Below are 27064 nucleotides of genomic sequence, written 5' to 3'. Positions count from 1 at the left end.
CTCACCAACTCAGTTTTGAAAGCAGATTACATCCCAGTGACCGGTTCAGCAGAGGAGCCCGTCCCCTCAGGCCTCCGAGATCTACATCTTCAGAGGACACTGCTGTAAATTCCTGGAGGACCTCAGATCCTGCACACGGACACAGGTCCACAGGAGCTACCTCAAGTATGTACCACTGCCACTTCAGTAAGGGCTCTCTGCAGTAGTGTGGAGCCAGCCTGTCCCTCCCTGTACTTTTTTTTGGTTATGATACTAGAGGCCCGATGCATGAAATTCATCCAAGAGTAGGTCTTCCCCTGGCTGCCGGCACCAGCTTCCCTCTGGCACCTGGGACCCAGGTTTCACTCGCTGGCCCAGGTTCTTCCGGAAAGTTGTCCGGTCTAATTAGCATATTACCAGGTACACTTTTATTATATAGGATAAAGTATAAATTTTTCTTCCATCAATGCCAGAGAGCCCTTTGAACCAGATGGGGCAATGAAGCAAAAAACAAAATTTCCGAAGTTAAAATCTAGAGGATCAGCTCTAGATCCTCTGCATGTTAAACACCCTCTCCATGATTTCTAGGCATACCAAAGCTCCTTAATCTTTTGCTCCAACATGCAATAGCCAAAACCACATTGCAACAATCCCCTAATCTCTCCCATTTTAATGATTCCTCCTGATGACCCTCAAGCCAAGTTTTATTCCCTCCTTAGTCACTGTCATGGTGACCTACACCTTGCCCAGCCGATTTGGTTTCTTCTTTGTATTTCCAACCAATCCAACTAACATACTGTTCATGAAGCAGCATTGACATTCTATATGCCGTTAGAAAGCAAGCAGGGAGGGGAGAGGGTTTTTGGTTCAGTTATAAAGTCTACAGTAGTGTAATGTCCTAGGCCAGCCTTGGGCAAACTATGGCCCGTGGGCTGGATCCGGCCCGTTTGAAATGAATAAAACTAAAAAAAAAAAGAAAAAAAAAAGACCGTACCCTTTTATGTAATGATGTTTACTTTGAATTTATATTAGTTCACACAAACACTCCATCCATGCTTTTGTTCCGGCCCTCCGGCCCAGTTTAAGAACCCATTGTGGCCCTCGAGCCAAAAAGTTTGCCCACCCCTTCCTAGGCCTTCCGTCATTTACCATCCTGACACCCAGAGCAACTTCCTCTCCTGCAATCTCCATTCACAGGAAATGCCCTATACAGATGTGTCATTTCTGTGACATTGCCATGTATCTTTATAATCCTATATAATAAAAAGCTAATATGCAAATAGACCAAACGGTGGAACCAGAACCAGTCACTATGATGTGCGCTGACCACCGGGGGCATGCGCAGAACACGGCAGGCGTCGGGATGGTGGAGCAGGTGAACAGGGGTGCCAAACCAATGCGGGGCACTGGTTGCTGTCATTGGGGCAAGCCTCTCTTGGTTACCGAAAATTCTTTGCTCCTGCGCCGCGGTTCTGACACTTGCATCCGCTGCTGGAATCTCTCTGCTCACGCCCACTGCCAGCACCGGCCCCTCTTGCACCTGCAGCCAGCGCTGGAGCTGCCACTTGTACCTGCTGCTGGTACCTGGTGCAGTCCCAATCACTTGGCATCATCAGTGTGTGCGAGGAGTGGCTGGCCCCTGAGGTCTTCTCCACCTCCTCCTGGCTCCAGAGGGGCGATCAGGCAGCAGCTGCTGCTTGTACCAGCCCCAATCGCTCTGCACTGTCAGTGGGTACAAGCGGGGCCAGTGCTATCAGCATGTCTGAGCGAGAGAGGGGCTGACAGCAGACAGTATCGAGGGCCATGTCAGGAGGGACTGGGCAGGGGCAGCCTCACGGCCCACAGTTCCTTTCGAAGTGCACTGGGCCCCTAGTCTACCTATATTACAAAAAGTCAGTGACCTTAACACCCAAATGACCTGTCACCAGGAGCTGCACTGATGAATCCTGCGGCAGTGGTGGGAGGGACTCTGGGTCCCATGTGATTTTGCACACTGGGCCTCTTAGTCACTCAATAATAAATTACACATTTTATGAAAATTTCCCAGAGCATAATCTATTTTCAGACAGGTTTAAGTTAAGGATCCTACGAAGGACTATAAACGAAAATAAACAAGACAGACAGTTACACAAAGACAATTATTTAAGACCTTTATTAACAGGTGCTTGCAGTTTGTTGACTTTTTTGAAAAAATCAAGCTGTAAACTTGTATTACAAATTAAAAATGAGGTTCTTAAAAATCTCAACTTGACCAGATATGAAACAATTTAAAAACCTTTAAAGGTGTATTGAGAAAAACCAGGCTTTTTTTTTTTTTCTTAAAAAACACGTTTGTCATTACCAAAAAGAGACATCTTTAGATAAAAATAATAAAAACCCCATGCTGCATAGATAATGCAGATAGTTCTAGTTATCTGGTCAACGGGCAAAAAGCAAGCACTTAAGGTCTTCAGCTCCAATCTTTTGTTCATTTCTTATTGCTGGAATTTCATATTTCTTCTTGTTGGATGACTAAACTGTAAAAGAAAAAAATGAGATTATCTTGTAAAATTCACTGCAATGTTATTTCAATATACTAAATGCTCCAGGTCACATCAACTAAGTAGGGATGTGACCTGAAACAGTCCACGTAAATCAAACTGGTTTATTCTAAGGCAGCGATTCACAACAGGGGTGGACACTGCTGCGACAACATGGTTACTTGCAGGTCTCAGGATGACCTCTGCCACCCAAAAAAATAGCACAGAGGGACAGAACCAAAGAGCATCACTGGCTAAGAATGCTAATCCCAGCTAGGCCAGTGTGATGAACATCATCCCATGCACAAAGGGGGTGTGTAGGAGGCAGCAGACCAGTGTTTCTGTCTCATCAGTGATGGTTCTTTCTCCCTCTCTCCCAAATCCATAAAAACATTTTTTTTTTTTAAAAGTTAATCCCAGAGCCAAACAGAGATGACAAGCCCCCCGGTATCAAGTAAAAAAGAATACTGTACTTTTGAAACTGATTGTATGTGAAGGTTACTACTTTCTCCAAAGAGACTATATTGGCCATCATTATCTAGGTTATTAATTTTAGTAGTTCTACCATTTCTTTTTGAAAATGCAACAAGGTAATTAACATACTTCTTAGGGCAAGGTTATCAAAACTTTCTCAACTGGTGAAATCACAGAATACATTCAGAAAAGTTTGAAAAAGCCCTAATTATTCAAGATGTAAACTGAAATGGGTTTTTCTCTAGCATAAATGAACTCATGACTGCTCAGAGGCTAGAGGCCATTTAGGGTAAATTACCCGGATGATGGTAAAGATGGTAAGCCGGCATTTTTTACTCAGCCCCGCCCTGCTCAGCCTCGGGAGCGGACGAATTCTCAGCTGGTGGATCGGCTGCTTTTGTCTCTTTGCCATCTTGTGGTTTAGGGTTTTCTGGGCGTCTGCGTCGGTAGTTGAAGTTGCGGCGGTACCGACGTTGAGGTGGCTGCTGACCCTGGGTCTCATCTCCTTGATTTTCCTTATCTTCTTCATTGCCGTCCTCTCTAGGCTGTCTTTGGCGAGGAGGGCCCCTGGAATGAACATGTGCAATGATGAAACCTTATTTCTTTAACCACCCACTGGTGTTAACACCATTATCAGGTTCTTTCTGTTTATCAAGCGGTCTGCAAGCAATTTAACAAAAACAAGAGCGAATTTTATTTCCCAAACTGAGTGATGACTTGGTACAAGATCTTGGAAGTGAAAATTGGAAGATGAGTCTTTAAAACTGGATTTTGGACAAGAGATCTTTTACCAATAGCATACTCTTATAAAATTAACCATAAAATGACTAACACTTGATATGTCATTTTATAACATTTTTAAATGGGCTTTATAGTAACCAAGTTTGGGAACAAGTGCTACTTAACCTTTATAGATGAACACTGGCTTAAAAGGCAGGAAATAAAATTTAAAGAAAGATGCCCTCTTCATACTCACTAGGATGGTCATAATCAAAAGGTAGAAAAATAATCAGGGTTGGTGAGGATGTGAAAAAGTTAAGCTAAAAAAAAAGGGGGGGGGGGGGGGCGGCGGCAAACAACCAAAGTGCCTATCAACTGATCAATGAACAAAATAATGGAATGTAATCTGGCCATAAAAAGGAATGGTATGACATGGATGAACCTTAAAAATAGGATAAGTGAAAGCCATGTTAAAAAAAAAAAAAAGGCGAAATTATATAATTCCATTTATATGAAATGTCCAAAATAGACAAATCCAGAGACAGAAAGTGGATTAGTGTGAGCCAGGGGTTAGGGTAGAGGGGAATGAAGAAGGTGTTATTGGAAGGTGATGAAAAACGCCTGGAATTAAGATACTGGCAATGGTTGCATAACTTGGTGAATATGTTAAAAAACACACCGAGCAACACACTTAAAAAAAAGAAGTTCAAGTGTTACATTGGCAGCAATTATCTTCAATGGCCTAAAATTAAAGATATCAGCACCACAAACAATATCAGGACAAGACATAATTCAAGACAAGACACTATGATTTATTTTGCTGGTGATTATAAACATTGACAACAGTGATGTTTTCTTGGCCCCTCCTCAATACTTGGCATCGATACTCACAGCACCCCCTAAAGTCTAAGGAACCCCAAGATTGGAATCATGTCTTTTTATATGTTCTGATAATCATGGATTCTAATTCCCATTTAGATCTCTACAGTCCGTTTTTCACCTGTAAATCCCCCAATCTCCCATCATCCTCTTCCAACCACTGAACCTTCTGAAACTCTTTCCCCACACTTCTTTTTTTATTTTAATCCTTACCTAATTTTTTAATCCTCCCATTGATTTTTAGAGTGTGGAAAAGAGAGGGAAAGACAGAAATAATGATGTGAGGGAAACACATCAATTGGTTGCCTCCTGCACGTGCCCCAGGCCAAGGAGGAGCCTGCAACCCAGGTATGTGCCCTTGACTGGACTAGATCCTGGGACCCTTTGGTTCGTAGACCGATGCTCTATCCACTGAGCTAAACCAGCTAGAGCCCCACACTTTTTCTTTTCTTTTCCTAATTTTTTTTTTAAAATATTTCTTTTTTATTGATTTTTTTACAGAGAGGAAGGGAGAGGGATAGAGAGAAACATCGATGAGAGAGAAACATGGATCAGCTGCCTCCAGCACACTCCCTACTGGGGATGTGCCCGTAACCAAGGTACATGCCCTTGACCAGACTCGAACCTGGGACCCTTGAGTCTGCAGGCTGACGCTCTGTCCACTGAGCCAAACCGGTCAGGGCTGTTTCCTAAATTTTTACATGTTGCTGAAATTCAGATGAACAAGCAAAAATCCCCACACTTTTTCTTAAGAACTCACGGTCTTTAGCAAAATTGCTGTTGCTTTCTCCCCTGTGCCCTTTAAATGGTGGCTGTTCCATCCTACCACCGTGATTTCTAAATCCATTCTCATTTCTTTCTAAAACCCCAAGGCTTCAAATGTCATGTTAGGTATATTCCATTTACTATCCTTCCCTGTTAGTTATGACAGACCCCAAAAGCATGGGCTTTTACTCACTCTTTACCGCCCATTTCTACTTGGGTCTTCTTAATTTCAAGTCTTCCACTCTCCAATCATTTCTTCCTATTTTATCCCTTGTTCTCCCATACTTTATTTCCACTGGGACCTATACATGATCTGATCACCCATGTTCCTAACTCTTCCTGAATCTTTTTCTTTCCTTTATCCAATACAAAGCCCACCATTAATCATTATAACCAACCCCAGCCCTAGTATTTTCATTTGGATAAACAAATGCTGGACAAATCTAACTCTCTGCCCAGTCTGAGCCTGTTGTTCAAAATGGCTCAAAAAACACAACCATGCTGGTGGGCCCACTATAAATAACTGTCCTCTTCTACTGCATTTTTCAGTCTACAAATATGCTCTGATTTCTCATAAGCAACAATCCTTTATAACATATCTTCCTCATTGCCACATCATTTATCTTCTTTTCAGCAAAACTACTGCCATACTCATCTCAGATTCTTTCCATTTGTTCTTGGACACACACCAATCAGGATCTCGCCCTATGTATATGTCATTTGCCAATCACTTGGGGGGAAAAATCCTGGTTAAACAGCTTGGGAAGTGCTGCATTCATTAATAGACTCATTATAAACTTTAAGGCAATATGTGTCAACATAGCAATTATCTCGTACTTCCAACTAGTCAATCCATTCAAATGAGACGAAGTCAACTTAAACCAAAAGGCAAACAGTAAAACCAAAGCACTCATCCTGGCCAGTGTGGCTCAGCTGGTTGGAGGATTGTCCCATACACCAAAAGGTAGTGAGATCAATCCCCAGAAGGGCGTGTGGGAGGCAGCTGATTGTGATTTTTCCCCTTCCTCTCTCTAAAAACAAACAAACAATCCCCAAAACAAAAACAACGGAAGCACTCAACAAAAAATTCACGTTCTATTTTTAAAATATATATATATTTTTTATTGATTTCAGAAGGGAAGGGAGAAAGACAGAGAGAGAATCATTGATCAGCTGCCTCCTGCACACCCCACACTGGAGATTGAGCCCAAAGTTCGAGCTTATGCCCCGATTGGGAATTGACTGTGACCTCCTGGTCTATAAGTTGATGCTCAACCACTGATTCACACCAGCTGGGCCACGTTCTATTTTTAAGGACATCAATGAAACTAGGCAGCTCTATAGTGTTACAAAAAAGGTAAATCAAAGTTTCTGAGGGGGAAAAAACAAAACAAAAAGGATTCTGTTATTGGTGTCCATGGATGTAATGGATAGAATGCCCTGAGGACCTCTTTTAGACCAACTTTAAAAACATTTATCACTGTTTAAAAAATGACACTGTGCTATTATTTAAAATATAGTATTTCAACAAGGTATCTATGTCTAGGTTTAAAATAGTTTGACTTGTAGTTCAAGATCAACAAAGCTCAACAATTAGTATCAAAACAATCCTCACCCTAGCTGGTTCAGCTCAGTGGACAGAGGGTCGTTCTGTAGACTGAAGGGTCCCTGATTCGATTCGTCAAAGGCACATGCTCAGGTTGCAGGTTCCATCCCCAGTGGGGGGGCATGCAGGAGGCAGCGGATCAGTGATTCTCTCTCATCATTGATGTTTCTATCTCTCTATCCCTTTCCCTTCCTCTCTGAAATCAACATTTAAAAAACAAAAACCAAAAAACAACAACAAAAAACAGTCCTCCCCATCTACCTCCAACATGTAGGATGAGGCTAATGCAATTTCCCAGTGGCTTGAGAACTAGAAATCTCAAATTTTAATGAACCAGCTATAACTCCAGTCCATTTTCACTAATGAAAAACTCAAGATCATTAAAAGTAAGAAAACATACACTATATACAGACACTGGCTATTACAAAACCCTCACTGCACATCTATAGGTGGTACAATCGCAACTGGATCCCCGAATTCCTAAAGCTTTACTGAGTGCTCCATCTTTGTTGGTAAAATACACAAGACTCCTAGTCAGAAACCTCCCTTCCTGTAGAGTCACAATATATTTTGAAGACTTCTATATTGTATTTTGGGTACTTTTATATTAAGAAACTTGTTTCTTAAAACTCATTTTAGCATCTACAGTTAGGGCTGGTATGTAAACGATCATCAGTTAGGAGGAGTAATTACTAATGTATTGGTTTGATTCTTGAGTATAGTGTTAGTCTAGCAATTACATCTGGAGATTCTGATTACATTCTGCCATTTGGGGGTGACTAACAAAAAGTATACACCTAAACTGAGAAATGATTAATGGAAAATTATGCTACCTCCAGAGGCAAAACTCAATTCTTCATTTATGATATAATACAGTTCAGATACTGCTTATGCTCGAAAGGTAATGCTCACCTTTACCCTTCTCCCTCCCAAAGGTCTTAAAGGTATAATAATGCAGTTTAAACTATTCTCTTAAATTGTTCAACAGAAAGTTTCAAATTCCATACTCTCATGGGAGGTGGGGAGGGGGAGGGAGAGTGGAAGAAAGAAGACAAAAAACACACACAAAACAACCCGAATAAGCAGACCTTATCTATGCAAATTGTTTTTAACCAGAGCCAGCAAAAAGGATGCAAGGAACACATTCTCAAAGATAACTGACTACCTGACTTCAGGTTTACCTTTAGGCATCTGACAAAAGCAAATGTGAAGTGTTAACAGAAAAATGATTCAAAAGATTGCAGAAGCATGATGCTGCCGATCCCTAAAATATGCGGGGGGGAATTTTAAATCTAAACCATACCTGCGGAATCGTGGTCTGTAGCCCCGATACATGTTCTGTCTCACTGGTCTGCCTTGTTCTCCTGCACCCTGGTTGTCAGCACCCTGAAAAGACAACGGAAATCAAGCCAACTGGATCAGTAATGGAGTAAAAACCCAACAAGACAAATCCCAAGTCTGAATTACAGGGATTAAAAATAAATAAAACCATCTAGTAATTGTGACTATGCTATAAGTTAATTATTAACCCCTTGGTTCTTCTTAGGAATTAAAAGTGCTTCTCATGATTAATATGGAGAAGATACCAAGAAAATGCTCATAATGCAGTCCTATCAAGTTATCACATAGTGTTGTTGATGCTTGTATCTTTTTTTTTTTTAGTTAATCCTCACCTGAGGATATTGTCCCATTGATTTTTTAGAGAGTGGAAGGGAGGGAAGGAGGGCGAGTCTCAATGTGAGAGACACATCGATTGGTTGCCTCCAGCATGCAGCCCTATCAGGCTAGGGATCCAACCTGCAACCTAGGTATGTGCCCTTGACCAGAAATTGAACCCATGACCCTTTGGTTAGAGGGCTGACCCTTTTACTTTTTGGCATAACTTACCTCCATCACTTCTCCCTGTACAGGAGGGTTGGAATACTGTGGTCGACGCCCATAGGGTCTCCGCATGTAGTAAGGTGGGAACCGTCGCCTGCGATAGGGCCGGCGCTGTTGGGCCTGGCCTTCGGGAGCACTCTCTGATCCCTCATTCTTCTCCCCACTCTCACTATTCTGGTAATTCTGCTGGTAATTGCGTGGAGGACCCCTGCGACGTGGATAGCGTCTATAATGGTTACGGTCTGCTGCATATTTACTGCCTTGTACTGGAACTCCACCAGGGCCTGTAACATTTGCTGCCTCCGCACCCTACAAAAAGCCATAATATATTGACAGTGACAACAGAAATAAGTACACTAAACAAAATTTACATAAAACAAATAGAAAAAGGGTCTGTGGCCAGGGGTGCATAGAAACATTAGTTCCTCACTGTTCTGAAGAGATTGCCCTCTAACTGCAGCCAGCACATACATTAGGCTTGATGCACCTGTGTTCATGTGGTCACCTGACCCATCCATCCACATTAGAGCCACCATCCTAACGGATGAGATCTCCAAAATATTTCCACACTGAAGTCAAACCTTTACACAAAAAGCATCCTCACCTTTTCTCCTTCAACAACATCAAACTCCACAGTCTCTCCATCTCCTACACTGCGAAGGTACTTCCTGGGGTTATTCTTCTTTATGGCAGTCTAGTAATATCACATTCCAAAAATAGATTAACAGGGGAGAATAATGTGCTTTTTCATTTAAAATGTACCAGAGTCAATATCATTTTAGCTTTAAATTAGCTTTAAATAAGACCAAACCACCAATAAATTTACAAAAACAGGGACCAATGCTACCCCCAACCTCAACCAAAATACTCCAGTCTTATAATGTCCCAGCATTTTACCACTATTTTCCAAACTAAAACGTGTAGTTTAATACTCAAGAGCAATATATATATGTATTTTAATGCTTTTAGCAAAAGCATGGTTACTTTGAACAAAATGAGGATATCAATCTATCCCCCAAAGACTGCACTTAATAGAAGCTAGCCCACACAGGGCCAGTTTAGATGACAGGCGAGTTTAGTTTTGCATGCTTCAAAGTTGACCAAACCAACTTTGTCCCTGTGTTACCATATCAAACTCAATTACAAATATCAACCAAAATCCCTTCCAACCTGTGATTAATACTTCAATGGAATGTAATTCAAATGTTATTAACTATGCCACTTTTTATATTATCTGACTGCATGGGACACCTGGTTATTAACGCCCCACAATACAATAAATCTCACATTTATTTTTTCTCCAAACTGCTATGACAAAGTAGAAGGGGGAAGAATAGCACCTCACATTTGTGGGTAATACTTCTATAAAGTTCTTTCACATATTACCTATTCACTCTCATTATGACAAATGATATGAGGTATTATTATTATTCCCTTTTTAAAAATTATTTTTTACAGATAAAACAGGCTTTAAAAGGTTAGGTGACTTGCCCAAGGTCACACAGATAATAAGTGGCAGAGTATAGACTTTTCTAAATCCAGGTCCCCGGACCCCAAATCCCATGTTAATTCAACTACATCACAGCGATACCATTACAGGATCACTCATGCGTTTCCATTCCAAAGGAGGCAGGACAACCAACAATCTGAAGCCAATTAAGCTAAGTTGCCCAGAACTGCAGTCTCCTTGATAGTACATCACTAAGACCTGAGCAGCCAAAGTCCCAAGAAACAAGTCAATGTTGAAACCACTTCCAAAATAAAAAGGAGAGCATATTTGGTGACATTTGTGGGTCAGTAAAAGTGGGTGACACTCATTCAGCCAAAAACTTGATCTCATCTGTCATCTAAACTGTCACATAGTTTTCGTACCTTTCATATTTAACCAACTCTAAGTTACTTGCAGTCATAGGGGATAGCAGAAGCGTGGATAATTAAACCCCCAACTCTCCTTTCAATCAGCATCTTCAACCCCTCCCCAATCCCATTAGTGTTTCTAACAAGTCTTGCTGTTTTTTTGTTCCCAAGTCTGCATATTTCTTTGAATAGGCAGAATACCCAGGAGGATATTCAAATCCAATGGAGTATTTGATATATGTATGATATTGAGGTATTACTATTCACTGGGTAGTGGCTTAACAATAGTCCTTAAAGCTCAAGTATTCTCCGAAATATTTCCCTTAAATGGTACCTGAGAAAGTTCAGCATGTATAACCTACCCTGTTAGTTCTTTCAGCTCAAAATACTAAAGAAAACCTAAAAATTATTTGAGTGATTACCACCTTTGCCATACTGCCTCTTCATTTAGCCTTAAACTAGCAAGGATTTCAAAAAACCCAAGCCAGCCAAATTTCTCCAAAGGTAAAAACATATCTTACCCATTCAAAGTGCTTTAGAATAAGCAGAAGAACGGATGTTACTCTGCTAGTTTTCTAGCATTCATTTCAAGTTAATGTCTTGCAGCTCTGTCCTACTTCTCCCATGATTACTGTAATGTGTCCTTACCATAGTTAAACCTAATAGCATTTGAAAACATCTTTAAGTTTAGATTAATGGAGGGGTTTTTTTGCTCATCTAAAATTAGATTTAAAAATTTAGTGTAATGACTTGAGTGATTCTATTTTAAAAAGCTGTAACTATTAACAAAATAACAATTTGAAACACCTATCTTAAGTAAACTGCCAATATGTTTCAATGTGTACATTTAAGCATCCTATCACTCTTCCTATGGGAATTAAATGAATTAGTTGAAAAGACACCCTCCCTTTTCTTCTCAAAAGCCTTAAGTCAGAAGCATAAATATCCACACAAGCACCCACCTGGTGTACAAATACATCTTCCTTGGTGTCATTCCTGCAAGAAAGAGAACCAAGTTGAATAAGTTAAAAATGGAATACATTTCACGATGCCTTTTATGAATTTCCCCCCTTTTTCCTACTATTAGAGACTTTTGGGCTGCCAACCAGCCATTAGGAAATTTAAAAATGAAACAATGAAAACAAAACTAGCAAGCCACTGTGATTTCTGCTTTAAAGACTAAGCAGTTGCCAACAGTTGTTAACCTCACCACCTGTAGGAAGGATAAAACAGTCTAAGAAACCAAAGGGTGACCTACTAAGCCATTAGGAGGGTAGCAGTGACTAGAAACATCTATTGCCACTCCTTATCCTACTAAACATTACAATGTTCCAGCACACCGCATTCTTACCTCTAGTGCATGGTTCCTTCCATTACTAGCTTCCTTCTTTCTCACTTAATTCTCAATCACTTCCTCTTCATCATTTCCTATTCCTAACTCTGTTTGAGGTCATAAAAATGACCACTAAAAATTCCATAGGATGGAATCCTAATGTCAACTACGGACTATAGGTGATGATAATGTTTCCATATGATGCACCAACTTTGGTTATGGTGTAGGACTTTGTGGATGTGTGGGCATGGGGTATATGGGAACTCTGCTCAATACTGTCATGACTTAAATAAAGTATTGATTTTTTTAAAAACCACCCACCACAATGAAATACAAACAGACACCACCAACATCCACATCATTCATGTGGCAAGCATTACACTGGAGAACTAAGCAGGTAAAGACGAATAAAACTTTCCACTAGCACACACAACCCCTTCTCACCTATTAGGAACCATTTTACATCAATCATTAGTCTAGTCAAGCTACTGATAAGTAGTTTCCACTGTATTTGCTTCAGGACTTTAAGTAAATTAAACAGACGTGTACAGAAGGCAAACTGAGTTCAAACTGGCTGGAGCATAAGCGATATCACTGTGTGGGAGGTTAAGAATAGGAGCTGAAAATTGTCATGCAGGTAGAGAAGCCAGTAAAGGCTTTTAGGTAGAGGAATGTGGCAGGATACAATTATTACATACTAGAGGCCGGGTGCATGAATTCGTGCACTGGTAGGGTCCTTGGCCTGGCCGGCAATTGGGGCCGTCTAGCCCAGTCCTGATCTGGCCAACCAGAGCACACTGGCTGGGGGGTGGGACCGCGGGAGCACACTGACCACCAGGGGCACCTCCTGTGCTGAGCATCTGCCCCCTGGTGGTCAGCGCATGTCGTAGCTACTGGCTGGTCATCTGGTCGTAATGGTGGCTTAGGCTTTAATATCTATCTATCTATCTATCTATCTATCTATCTATCTATCTAGTGGTTAATATGGAAAATTTGAGGCGTCCAGTTAGTTAAAAGCTACTTCAGAAATCTAAGAGAGGAATGGACTAAGGGTCTGTATGTTAACTGTATTTGAAATGTCTTGCAGTAAACCGGGAAAAACTGGATAAATGAATGTTAGAAGTGAGAAGTGGAGAATTACGTGCATTTTTAGCTTGGGGGTTGGGTTAAGGTAGTAATACCCATGATCAAGAACCACTGGAGGTGAAACAGATTCCTAGACTGCTGAGTTCTCCCACCCTCTTCATTCTGTTAGTAAACCAGAGTCAGAGGGCTCAACAGTAGTTCTACTGTGTAATGACAAAAGGAACAAAGGTTACAATGAACTAGACCAGCCGTGGGCAAACTACGGCCCGTGGATCTGGCCCGTGTGAAATGAATAAAACTATTGGGGGAAAAAAGACCGTACCCTTTTATGTAATGATGTTTACTTTGAATTTATATTAGTTCACACAAACACTCATCCATGCTTTTGTTCCGGCCCTCCGGTCCAGTTTAAGAACCCATTGTGGCCCTCGAGTCAAACAGTTTGCCCAACCCTGAACTAGACTGACTGGCTTATTGACTATGGGGCTCCTGGCTGATCCATGGAGCAAAGCATACACCTAAGAATCCATATAACCTGGAATATCATTAACATGAGGATATTTAACAGGACTACAAACAGTTCCATAACCATCACTAATTAGTTTTTAAGTCCAACATGATGGCAGGGGCTGGAACGTCCAGCCTCGTCAGGCCATTTGGTCTGGCTCTTCCAAAGCATTAGGGGTGAGTTAAATGTTTGACCAAATATAGCAGGCTAACCTTTAAGCTGATAATTCTGTATGGCCTGTGAATGATGTTATTAACATCCAAATGGCCCTTGGCAGAAAAAAGGTTCTCCACCCTTGCTGTAAGGGGGCAAACAAAAAACTGGTAGAAATTTAGAAAATTAGTAGAGAAAAATTAGGAAAGGTGGGGAAAGTCTGCAAGAGTGATTCTCAACGAGGGCAGTATTGGCTACCAAAACGCATTTAAAGTTGTCCCAGAGACAGGGAGCACTATTTGCATTATAGGATGAAGGGTGTCAGGCTTGCTGAATTACTAGGTAAAAATTATGTGGTATCCTACTCGACTTTCTTGTAAGTAAATGTATTTGATTTCTGAATCTAGCATTTTTTCTGTTCAAATATGCATCAAAATTTACTAAATATGCAACTTTCATGGAGAGGGATTTTTAAAATTAATAATGCTGCTAGTGTATCTGGGCAACCAATACAGTGCTCTTTTTATCAATCCATATTTGTAGTAGCACTGAATGTTGATCATGTCTTCTTTAGTTATATCAAAACATTATACGCTGTAATAAAAAGAAATATAAGTAGTTTATCTGCCCTAGCTGGTTTGGCTCAGTTGACAGAGCATCAGCCTACAGACTGAAGGGTCAGGTTCGATTCTGGTCAAAGGCATGTACCTAGGTTGCAGGCTCCTCCCAGGGCCAGGCCCTGGTCCAGGCGTGTACAGGAGGCAACCAAACAATGTATTTCTCTCACACTGATGTTTCTGTCTTTCCCCCTCTCTAAAAATCAATGGAAAAATATCCTCAGGTGAGGATTAACAACAATAAAGTAGTTTATGAATTTTATTTCAGGGTTACAGAAGGCATAGTAGAAAATTTACTAAAACTATTTATCTAGTTAGGACAATCTTCTTAAAAACAGTACAAGGAGGCTCTCTGCTTCTCCTGTTCGACAGCTGCAACCTTGAGACATGATGGTGAAGGTCGGAGCAAATGGATTTGGCTGTATTGGGCGTGTGGTCACCAGGGCTGCTTTTAACTCTGGCAAAGTGGATATTGTTGCCATCAATGACCCCTTCATTGACCTCAACTGGTCTACATGTTCAATATGATTATACCTATAGCAACTTCAAAGGCAGACTAAGAACACGAACTTGTCATCAATGCAAAGTCCATCTCCATCTTCCAGGAATGAGATGAGATCCTGCCAACATCAAATGGGGTGATGCTGGTGCTGAATATGTTGTGGAGTTCACTGGTGTCTTCACCACCATGGAGAAGGCTGGAGCCAAGAAGGTCATCATTGCTGTCCCTTCTGTGAATGCCCCCATGTTTGGGATGGGTGTGAACCATACAAGTATGACAACTCCCTCAAGGTTGTCAGCAATGCCTCCTGCACCACACACCAACTGCTTAGCCTCTTCCTCCACCCCCCGTCAAGCTCATCCATGACGCTGGCATCATGAAGGGACTCATAACCACAGTCCATGCCATCACGGCCAACCAGATCATCCCTGAGCTGAATGGGAAGCTCATTGGAAAGGCCCTCCGTGCCCCTATCAACAATGTGTTGATGTAAATATGACCTGCCACCTAAGAAAGCTACCAAATACAAAGACATCAAGGTGGTGAAGTAGGCATCAGAAGGTCCCTTCGTCCTGGGCTATACTAAGGAGCAGGCCACCTCCTGCAACACCAATTCTTTCACCTTTGATGCCGGGGCTGGCATTGATCACTTTGTCTGTCAATCTCATTTCCTGGTATGACAATAAACTGAGCTACAGCAAAAGGGTGGTCAACCTTATGGTCCACATGGTCTCTAAGGAGTAAAAGGCCCTCGGCTACTGGGGCGTCCTTGCCCCAATCGATCCAACAGAGAATTTCCTGACCACCAGTTTCCATCCCAAACCCCCTGAAGAAGGGAAGGAGCTTAGAGAGCCCTACCTTGTCATGCACTAGCAATAAAGTTCTCTGGACCCAACCAAAAATGTACAAGACCGCCATCTCCTAGAAAACAGCTGGACTCCTACACCTGCAGCTTCCACACCCCTGGATTCAGCCAACCAGGGTACACCCGGGAAAGGGATTTGGGGGAAGAGGAGTGTTATACTGTCACTGATGTATGCCATGTATAGCATTTATTTATAGATCACGCGCTGCTTAACAGGAATACATTCTGAGAAATGCATCATTAGGTGATTTTGTCGTGCAACCAGAATGCCCTTGCACAAACCTAGACTACAAACCTGTATGAGCTGTTACTGTAGGCAACTGTAAACTCAATGGTATTTGTTATCTAAACAGAAAAGACACTGTAAAAATACAGTATAAAAGATAAAAATGGTATGCCGGTATAAAGCACTGACCGTGAATGGAGCCTGTAAGACTGGAAGTTGCTCTGGGTGAGTCAGTGAATTAAGTGGTGAATGAATGTGAAGGCCTAGGCCCTAGAACAGTGATGGCGAACCTTTTGAGCTCGGCGTGTCAGCATTTTGAAAAACCCTAACTTAACTCTGGTGCCGTGTCACATATAGAAATTTTTTGATATTTGCAACCATAGTAAAACAAAGATTTATATTTTTGATATTTATTTTATATATTTAAATACCATTTAACAAAGAAAAATCAACCAAAAAAATGAGTTCACGTGTCACAGGTTCGCCATCACTGCCCTAGGGCATTACTTTCCATTACTTAAGACTATTATAACAACACTTAGCTTAAAACACAAAAATTGTATAGCTGCACAAAAATCTTTTCTTCATATACTTACACGATAAATTTTTTTAATGTTCTTGTAAAAAAAACCAAGACATAACCACACACATTAGCTTAGGTCCAACACAGGGTCAGGATCAATATTAGGGTCTTCCTCCTCCACATTTTGTCCCACTGGGAGGTCCTTCAGGGAAAATCACAGCATGGAGCCCTCATCTCGTATAATAATGCCTTCTTCATGGAATGCCTTCTGAAGTACCTGCTCAATTGAGGCTCTTACTGAGGTGTCACTCTTCAGAAACTTGTCTGTGGTTTCTTTTTTTCATCATAGAATTGTTGTGTGCAGATAATGCACCATGAACATTACTCTATTATTGAAAATCTTTTGATGTTGGGGGGGGGGGGGAGGGTCCATATTTTCAAACTTTTAAACAAGCTTGTTGAGGTCTGCAAAACCTTCTGCTAAACCAGTGGTTCTCAACCTTCCTAATGCCACGACCCTTTAATACAGTCCCTCATGTTGTGGTGACCCCCAATTTCATTGTTACAAATTGAACATAATTAAAGCATAGTGATTAATCACAAAAACACTATGTAACTATATATGTGTTTTCCGATGGTCTTAGGCGACCCCTGGTGAAAGGGTCATTCGACCCCCAAAGGGGTCGCGACCCACAGGTTGAGAACCACTGTGCTAAACCCTTCACAGTGAATTTTCTTGGGGGGGGGGGGGGGGGGTAGGGGGATCTCATAGTTTTCGTTTCTCCTGACACTCTAGCTCCAAGAACTCATTAGTCAATTTTATAAGGAATCATAATCTAAGAGCTCCTTGATGCCATCCACATCCATACCCAGGTTAAAAGTTGTTGGCTATTTCAACCAGTTTTGTTTTTTGCAATCTTTGAGTTCAGTTACAGTAAGCAATACGACTTAAGTATCCTCAGAATTTTGGTGTGTGTGTGTGTGGGTGTGTGTCGGGGGGGTGGCGGCCTTGAAACCAAATCTCAACAGATACTGGGACGACTATATGTAGAAACCAATACTACAGGTTGACAAATGATGTCATGTCAAGCAACACAGTACTCATTTATTCTGTTAGCCTACTAGGTAGGAATTATAGTAGAGCTCCCCTTCGTCGTTTGAAAATATTAAATGGAAAATTCAGAAACAATCCCTAAGTTTAAAATCACGTGACTTTCTGAGTAGTGTGATCAAATCTTATCTCGAGGAACTTGGACTATATTCCCCCACAGACATGGGTGGTGTGGGGAGAAGGAACTATTTCATCATGACCAAAGTGTATCTGATTTTAGAAGGAAACTTGACAGCAACAAATTCAGTTTCTAGCCAAGATAGAATACTATGGTTTAGATGCAGTAAATCAATCTAGCTGCAACTTGTTAAATGACTACCCAGAAATTCCTCACTGCTAACAGGGAAGCAGATTTTTAGTTCTCATTCTACTATTAATAGCCGTGTAACCTTGAAAAGCTGCCTCCTCCTCACTGGATCTTTTACACCTGCAAAATGGGAAAACTAAACCAGAGAGATACATAACAGCTTACATTACTACGGGTTTAAGTTCCAGATACTTTGCCAAGTGCTTTATCTGTATCATTCAATCCTGAGGTAGGTGCTATTATTAACTCCCTATTCTACAAATCAGGAAAATGAAGCATCTGCTCACAGTAGTAGAATTTGAGTCCACAAGTCTTGGTCTTTACTATGTTGAGAACTCAATAAAGGACCAGTTCAGAAATCTTTACATTTTAGCTTTAGAGGTAGATTACTGTATATGGCATCTCCCAATTTTTTAGCAAGAATGACAACAACAAGCATCCCTAACACATCCTCACTTGCAATAGGCAAAGTTATTCCATGTATTTAGACCAGGGCTCTGCTACAACCCTTCCCCCAACCCTTACCATTCAATCCAATGCAGCAGTTGAATTACCAATTATGGTTTTCTACATATTATATATTACATTAAGCCATTCTAATCCAATGAGGCACGAGAGAGAGCAGGCAGAATATAGAGGACAGTGGTTGAGAGCTCCTTACTAGGACCACTAGAAACCAAGGTTGGAATCGCGGCTATACTATCCCTAACTACATGATCTTGGGCAAGTTACTTTATTTATAAAGTGAGGACTTTATACCTACTTAATGTTAGATAATTATCACTTTTTAAAAACCTAATCAAGGCCGCACTATATAATCAAGCCTAAGGTCCTCCATACTGCTGCTAATTGAAATAATCTTACTTGCATTCTGGGTTCTAGAACTGCTGTCCAACAGAAATAAAATACAAACCAAATACTGCATGTAAGTTTGTTTTCTAGTAGCTATAATAAGTAAAAGCAGGCAAATTAATCTTATCATTTCTTCAACATATATAATCAACATAAAAAACTGATGTTACATTTCTCTTTTCATACTAAGTCTTTACAACCGGGTATGTATTTTATACTTATTGCTACTGTTCTAACAGTGTCATTCTATAGATCACACATCAGTCATCCCATTCTCCTGCAGAGCAAGTGTACTCCACTTCTCTTATTAATAAAGACATTTACTACTGAAAAATTTTACTGAAAAAAACAAAAAACAAAAACAAAACAAAATTGTTGGCAGGTTTTTCAACCTATCTAGAAATAGTATAGTATTGTCATTCAGTAAATGAGAATACAGTATGCCTTCAAGGAAAAAAAAAAAAAAAAAGAAGACACCGTTTTAAGTTAGGAGAATGCTAAAGAAAAAGAAAGACTGCAGCCGGCTTGGCTCAGTGATTGAGAGCAACCTATGAACCAGGAGGTCACGTTTCGATTCCTTCTCAGGGCATAAGCCCGGGTTGCGGGCTCGATCCCCAGCATGGGGCGTGCAAGAAGAGGCAGCTGATCAATGATTCTCGCTCATCATTGATATTTATAACATTGCTCCCTCTCCCTTCCTCTCTGAAATTAATAAAAATGTATTTGCCCTAGCCGGCTTGGCTCAGTGAATACAGTGACAGCCTGTGGGGTCCCAGGTTCGATTCTGGCCAAGGAACATGCCTGGGTTGCGGGCTCGATTCCCAGTAGGGGGTGTGCAGGAGGCAGCCGATCAATGATTCTCTCTCATCATTGATGTTTCTATCTCTCTCTCCTTCTCCCTTCCTCTCCGAAATCAATAAAGAAATATATTTTTAAATAAAAAAAATGTATTTAAGCTCTAACTGGTTTGGCTTAGTGGAGAGAGTGTCGGCCTGTGGACTGAAGGGTCCCAGGTTAGATTCCAGTCAAGGGCATGTACCTTGGTTGCGGGCATATCCCCATTGGGGGGGTGGTGTGCAGGAGGTAGCTGATCGATGTTTCTAACTATCCCTCTCCATTCCTCTCTGTAAAAAACCAATAAAATATATTTTTAAAAAATGTATTTAAAGTCTCTTTAATAATTCCTAATATAGTACAACAAAGATAAAAACATGTAAGCCAGCACTAAATTTCTGTATTATTAAATCTATCCATATTTAAAATAATTTTAAGAAATCCTAAAAATTTTAGGAAACATTTTTTTGCCAAACCACAGGATTGGTTTAAACAAGACCTACCACAGAAGCTTATCTAGCCATAATAAAATGCTCTTATTGCAGATTACCAAACCAAGCCAATTTTAACTGCCTAATTTTTCCAACTGCATAAATTAATTTATAGCCCTTTGGTTACACAAACAAACTCCAGGATTTATCAGCTACACGGTGTCCCCCCAAAATGGAAACACACTATGAATACCATTATTAACACATTGTTTGCGGGTAGTTTTTATCGCGCGCTTAACAGGTGGCGCGGGCCATTTTTGCTAATTTTTTGCGCAAATGGCAACGTTCAGTAAAATTACGATAACTTTAGTTTACGTATTTATACGTTACCCACATTCTACCGCTAGTCTATAAAAAACGTATTAATACGTGTCCCGCGCTCTACTACACTGGTAGAACGTATAAATACGTAAAACGTGTAAACACGTTTCCCGCATACAATGTGTTAATTCCAATGAGTTATATCTGAAAATAAACATCAATTGAGCTATCAAATGTTAAGTGTATGTATTTTTTGGGATACCCTGTATATGCTCCAAATTCCAAAGTATTCAAATACCAATTTCCAATTCCTACAGGTGACTGTAAGATCACAAATCCCATTTATTGTTTTATTTGTTCTCTTTAAAGCACTCCAAACACCTAGCAGAGACACACTCCTATTCCCCATATCACCTTTTACCATTCTGCCTGCTTAAGTGAGCTAGATTGTATGTGCTTCCAAGGGCTGAGATTTGAAGGGTAGGAGACTCAGCAATTACAGACCCTACTAGGAAAACAGAAAATGAACACATTACCTGTCTATTCTAGATTTTACGTATCAGCGACTTGGTGAACACTGGATGGTTTCTGGCCTTCATCAGTGGCTAACATAAATCAGCATCTAAATCAATCCTAAAGTGCTCTATATTCAAGTCACTGCCATAAGAGCCCTGTTCTAAGTCATGTTTTAAGACATAATTTGGGAACTACTTAAATATATTATTATTATGCTCCCCTGTTCCTAAATCTATTCCTTGTAAGAACCATATAGTATTTAAGGCTTTGTGGGGTCACAGACACTATTGCATGTTTTTAAAAGCCCTTTAAAAAGGTAAAACCCAGTCTTAGCTCAGCCAGACAAAATCAACAAAATAAGATTCAGAAGTAAAATTAAAGTCTGATGTTCTCTCCTTTAATTCCTTAATTGCCTCCCAATATTAACTATTAACACATTGCGTACCGCATAGAAATCTCTAAGACATACGCCAGGGACCGCACTTTTTTGGGCAAACTGCGCGTTATTTAAATCATCATAATGCACTTCAGGTGTTGTTTTTCAATAATTATAACATTTTTATTTATTTATTTATTTTTTAAAATATATTTTATTGATTTTTTACAGAGAGGAAGGGAGAGAGATAGAGAGTCAGAAACATCAATGAGAGAGAAACATCGATTAGCTGCCTCCTGCACATCTCCCACTGGGGATGTGCTCGCAACCCAGGCACATGCCCCTGACCGGAATCGAACCTGGGACCCCTCAGTCCGCAGGCTGACGCTCTATCCACTGAGCCAAACCGGTTTTGGCATAACATTTTTATTTACAAAAACAAACAATTAAAGTTCCTGGTACTTTTTTAACGTATGGTACTGCGTAAAACATTTTCCTCTATGAAGAGGGACCAAACAGAATTTACCTAAGTATCTAGATTCGCTTCTTTTTCCATGGGCGTGAAAAACGAGAACACTCGTGAGCGGTCCTTAACAGATGGCGCGCGAAACACGAGAAAACTCCTAAGCGGTACGAAATGTGTTAAGCAAGTCCTTTAATTTGTAAAACCAATCTATAGGGTAAACTGGTACTATTATAGCAATTCTTAATCACATAAATCAGGCAGTGAAAAGTAGAGCTTTTCAAATCTGAGGACTAGTAGTCAGCATACAGGAGCTCCAGTGACATGCTAGACATCATTTAGCTTATTGAAAGACTAAATAAGCTAAGAATAGCCACCCTAAGAAATTATCTGTAACTATATGGACAGCCACCAAATTGATGACTAGAGACTGTAGAACAGCAGTGAAGACAAACTCCCAAACTCCAGAGTCAGAAAATGCAGTTCAAATCCCAGCTCTGCCCATTGCTAGCTAGTCTCTTCCTGGGATCAATTTGCTCTCTGTGCCTTAGAATGGTACTTGTATCTCAAAGGCTTGAGGCTTATACGGATTGGTTCATTTAAGGCATTTAAATAACGATTAAGTATTTGATAAACATTACTTTTACTTATTGTGTGAAGGAAATCACCTTTATACACCCCAAAAAAGGGGCACCAACTCTCCCCCACCCCTGCCACTTGACAGCTACGACTAAGTACTTTTGTAAAGAGTGATAGCTAAGTGCTGTTTCTTAGCTCATGGGTAATACATTCAAATGCACACACAAAGGCCAGGTAGGAAGGGAAATCAACAGGAGAAAACTAAGCCCAACAGATTGTGGTAAATAAAGAGAATGCATGCCTCCTTTAAAGCCTATCTAATAAAGATGGAATATGCAAATTGACCATCACTTTGCAACAAGATGGAGGCACCCACAGCCAATAAGGAGGGAATATGCAAATTGACATGACAAAGATGGCGGCAGCTGGGACCACCCCCGGCCATTCGGGGCCTCTGGGCAGTGCTAAGGTGGAAAGGTGGCTCTGGGCCAGAGCGAAGGCGGTGCAGCCAGGGGAAGGAAGGCCTATTCTTGCATGAATCTCTGTGCATCGGGCCTCTAGTGTGATAATAATATAGCCAGAACTTTTTATTTGCCTGGGATTAGAGGCCCTAAAGTTAAAATTCTAGATATTTTTGGTGCTATCTCCTGAATTTTAAATGACAGAAATTAATCACATTCCTTTTTAAGACATTGTATTGTCCAGCCCGGCCGACATTGATCCACGAACCAGGAAGTCATGGTTCTATCCAAGATCAGGGCACATGCCCAGGTTGTGGGCTTGATCCCCAGCAGGGAGTGGGGGCAGGAAGCAGTTGGTCAATGATTCTCATTCTTGATGTTTCTATCTCTCACTCTGAAATCAATAAAAAAAATTACCCCAGAGAATAGAAAAGTATTCCTATTCTGGTCATTATAAAAGATACATGTCCCATTGAAAATAAATTTTTACTGATTCATGCCAACCGTTTGTTTGGTAAGCATGGATCAATCCACAACAGCTAGAAGCAAAAGACAAAAAAAAAATCAGGTTTTTAATTTAAAAAAGCAGAGATTCAAATCCTGAAACCACTGACCCATGTGGCATACTTCTAATGTTACCTTCAACAGTTTTGAGTCAAGTTTTTCATAGTAAAAATTAAAAATAAGGGGGAGGGTAAATAAGACCTTCTTGGTCACATTATCTAGTTATCTTCTGCAGACTCAGTATACAAACAATGAATTTCTCAGAAAAACTAGATGAAAAGGCATTGTCCCCCCATCCCCCATGTCTCCAGGTGGCTCTACATACTTAACCAACTGTTAGCATCAAGAACTTTAGTTCTTTAAGACATACATTTTCCCTTAATCAAGGCAAACCTCTCGTGGATTTAGCCGCAGTCAGATTATAGAGTGTCTTATTCAAGTCTCAGAATCATTGAAACAACTAATTTAGAAATATAAAGCACATTTGAGCCAGTTAATTTGACAGAATAGTTGAGGTTTGGACAGTCTAAACAAAGGATCACCAAAAACCAATTTACATTTAACTTGCCCTGGAGGATGACCAATTGTGTTGATTCCAAGTCAGAACAGAAATATTCAAGCAATGACATCTCATCACATAAAAATTTAGAAATGTAAAGAACTACTCTTTCATCTTGAATTATTCACTTCAAAAAGATTATAACCTATATCCATTTTAACAAAATACAGCAAAACAGAAAGCACATGCTACAATTTTAAAAGCACACACAAACTACAATCTACACAGAAAGGGCTGCAAATTACAGTTCCTTCTACTGTGCACACCAGTGATATCCTTTGATTATATTGGGTCAAGGTTAAAAAGCAATGTTTTTCAAGGTTATTACCCACAAGCCAGAATCCCCTGGAGTTCTTGTTAAAAATGTACCCTAGACCCAGAGAATCCAAGGCAGGGCAGGAAGAGCGCAGGAATATGTACTCTTCCAAAGTAAGCACACAAATTCAAAAATCACTGTTAAGGGTTATTAAGATGGAAATACTAACTGAAATGCTAATAAGTTAAGAGATCAATCAACTAAAAAGTGGTCAATTATAAGCACCAAAGTATTCCCTTCCCTCCTCACTTGTAACCCATTATCAAAAAACTAATGAAAAAATGTAGCCTTGGCCTGTCACAGGAAGGCAGACAGTGTAAGAACAGATGGAAAATTCCTAAAGATTTTGGAACAAAATATTTCCCCACAACTGCAAACGTGGAAAACAGGCCATCAATACTTACAATTTCCTTTGCTCTCCCCCACAATACTTTTATGGTTGAGTAATGAATGGTTTTTCATCAGCCAATATGTCTGTCTTTAAACTTGATCTTGCCCATTTGGTGTTCTGCAGTGTTGTCCATTTCACAAGCATTCGGTATTACTTCTTGTGTCTTTTAAACCTCTAGTTGTTTAATGCCTTCTAAAGTAAGGATTTAAGAAAATGCTGAGACGACTGTATGGTGTCACCACTGAGACTAGTGAGATGCTGAGCCTCCTCTGAGCACACAGGGTGCACTACACCAGCACTGCACTGCCAGCCTGGCAGCCATCTTGGAGAGGATGCCTCGCTCACAGGGGAGACGTGGGGAGCACTGGGCAAACTGCACCTCACTCCACTGATGCTGCAAACAACCCTAAGCATCCTTCCTGAGATGTAGTCTGCACCCCTGCCTTCCACTACAAAGGAAGCTGTTAGAATGGGCTAAGGCCTCTCTGATTATTAAAGCTACAAGCAAAGCTTTAATAAAATTGACCTAATAGATATGATTTGGGGACAAAGGAGTAGAAGAAATAATTATTGAGGAAGGCCAGGGCCATTTTATTCCAGATGTTACTCTATGAGCGAATAAAAACAGCTCTTGCTGTCAAAGCAGTCCTAAAATAAATTCATCGAAGGCATTCAAACTGTGTATATTGAGACGTTAAACAAAGGCACTACAACCTTAGTCAATCTGACCAGACCTCACATAATTGCGCTGTTAAATCATGTTACCCCCAAAGGTTAACAAGTTGTAATAACCTATATACTAATCAATGGGTCACCGTTTCAAATACCAATTTCAGTAACGTACAAAACAATGAGCATAAAAATGTGGTGGGCCGGTCTCATAGAATCACATCGATCTTACTTTCATCAGTTTGCCCTGTCAGGGGATGGATCACGCATTCCACTTGCCTTTAAGTTAACTTCAGATTAATAATTTGTTGCAAAACAAAGACCATCTCTAGATCCACTAATCCCTTCAGCCATAAAGGAAAACACAAACCCCACTAACACACCAGAGCAGCAACCGACGTGCGCAAGCTTAAGCAATCCCGAATCCGCTAAGCCTGCAGCTTGGAGCAGAGAGTGCAAGGGGGAGGATGGTCAGCTCACCTGTTGATGAAACCATATCCGTTTCTTACATTGAACCATTTTACTGTTCCCAAAACCTTCGTTGCTGGAGGAGAAAAAGAACCACGATTACCAGGCACCCTTTTTTTTTTAAAAAACCGCCACGCTTCAGCATCCGGTCCCTCGGGCGCTTCCCGGTGGCGGCCCGAGGCCACCTGACAGCCTTTCTCTTTATCTGTAGAGCCTGCTCCGGAGCCGCGATCCGAGGCCCTCGGCGCCGCCGCGGTCCACGTGGGTGAGCGCGAGGATGCCACGGAGAGGGGCGCGGGCCCGGGCAGGGTGCGCACGGAGGCAGCGGGCGGGGGCCGCGGGGCGCAGAGCACGTGAGGAAAGGGGAAGCCGCCCAGCCCACTTCGGCCTGCGTAGGCGGCGCGCCGCGCCCTCAGGGTACACGCGGAAGGGAACGGGTGGGGGACGGAACAACGGCACGCGGGCCCCAGCGCACGCGGCCCACGGGGAGGGAGGAACCCCGCCGCACACGCGGTCGGTGGCGCGCGGCCGCCTGGGGGGAGGGGCGCACGGCCTCGGGGTCCGGGGGCGCAGGAGGCGGTGCGCGCGCGCGCCTGCCGGGCACGCGGACCGGGCGGGACGGCGTCCGCGAGGGCGCAGGCCTGGGGGAGGGGCGGCCGCGCGCCACCGAGTCGGTCCCCGCCGGTCGCGCGCCCGCCGGCTCGCCCCGCTTCGGGTAACGGTTCCGCCGCCAGGCTCTCCTACGGCCCCACCCCTGTTCCCTTCCGGCTCTCACCGATGACCTTCTTGTCCCCGCCGGCAGGCGCCGCCGATGTGAGGCCGCCCGGGCCGCCGCTCCCTGCGCCGCTGCCCGTGGTGCCGGGCTTGGTGTCGGCAGCGCTGAGGGTGGGGGCGGCGGGGGGGGCGGCGGGCGGCTGCTGGGTTTCGGCCTCGCTGCTCATGGTTGCGGTGATGGTGACTGGGGCCGGCTGTGGCAGCTTCGGCTCCTCCCGGGGTGTGATGGTAACTAGGCCGGCGGCGGCGGTGGGGCTGCTCAGGGCTCTCTGGGGTCCGCTCTCCGCTCCCGCTACCGATCGAACTAGCGAGAATGGCGGGACGGGCGGGATATGCCCTGCGATCGACCCGCCCTACGCATCGTTTACTGGCAAGGCGCGCTGTCACTCTGGCCACCTGACCCCAGTTCCTGGCTCGTATTGGGTAGTACTTCATTACTCCTCCACGTTCATTGGCTCTTAGGCGGCTAATTCGGCCGACCTACAACCGTTCCTGCCTCCGCCGCCGCCATAGAGACCGGAACTAGAATTAGAGTCACCACGAGAACCATAGAGTACCCGAGAGGACGGGCAGAGAGAACTTGACTTTCACGAGGCTGTAGCATGGGCGGCCGGGCGGGTTACACGTCCGCGGTTGTGT

General features: G+C 42.1%; 1 protein-coding gene and 1 pseudogene across 2 annotated transcripts; one reads left to right on the top strand and one right to left on the bottom strand.

The window, feature by feature from the left end:
* Positions 1–2116: 2116 nt before the first annotated feature.
* Positions 2117–26740, bottom strand: YBX1 (Y-box binding protein 1). 2 transcript variants are annotated; one of them, XM_059689801.1, is made up of 8 exons: positions 26427–26739; positions 25664–25727; positions 11643–11676; positions 9428–9517; positions 8830–9132; positions 8246–8328; positions 3271–3539; positions 2117–2495 (listed from the first exon to the last, which is right to left on the bottom strand). In XM_059689801.1, exons 1-7 carry the CDS (start codon positions 26590–26592, stop codon positions 3305–3307), a joined length of 975 nt encoding a protein of 324 aa, XP_059545784.1. In that variant the 5' UTR covers positions 26593–26739; the 3' UTR covers positions 2117–2495; positions 3271–3304. The 2 variants fall into 2 exon arrangements, with proteins under 2 accessions (XP_059545784.1, XP_059545785.1); XM_059689802.1 differs by lacking the exon at positions 9428–9517 and having other exon boundaries at positions 26427–26740.
* On the top strand, positions 14768–15623 carry LOC132231157 (glyceraldehyde-3-phosphate dehydrogenase-like; annotated as a pseudogene).
* Positions 26741–27064: the final 324 nt, after the last annotated feature.

This window comes from Myotis daubentonii, chromosome 3, assembly GCF_963259705.1.
Source record: "Myotis daubentonii chromosome 3, mMyoDau2.1, whole genome shotgun sequence".
NCBI lineage: Eukaryota > Metazoa > Chordata > Mammalia > Chiroptera > Vespertilionidae > Myotis > Myotis daubentonii.
This window is presented reverse-complemented; position numbering and strand designations above follow the sequence as displayed.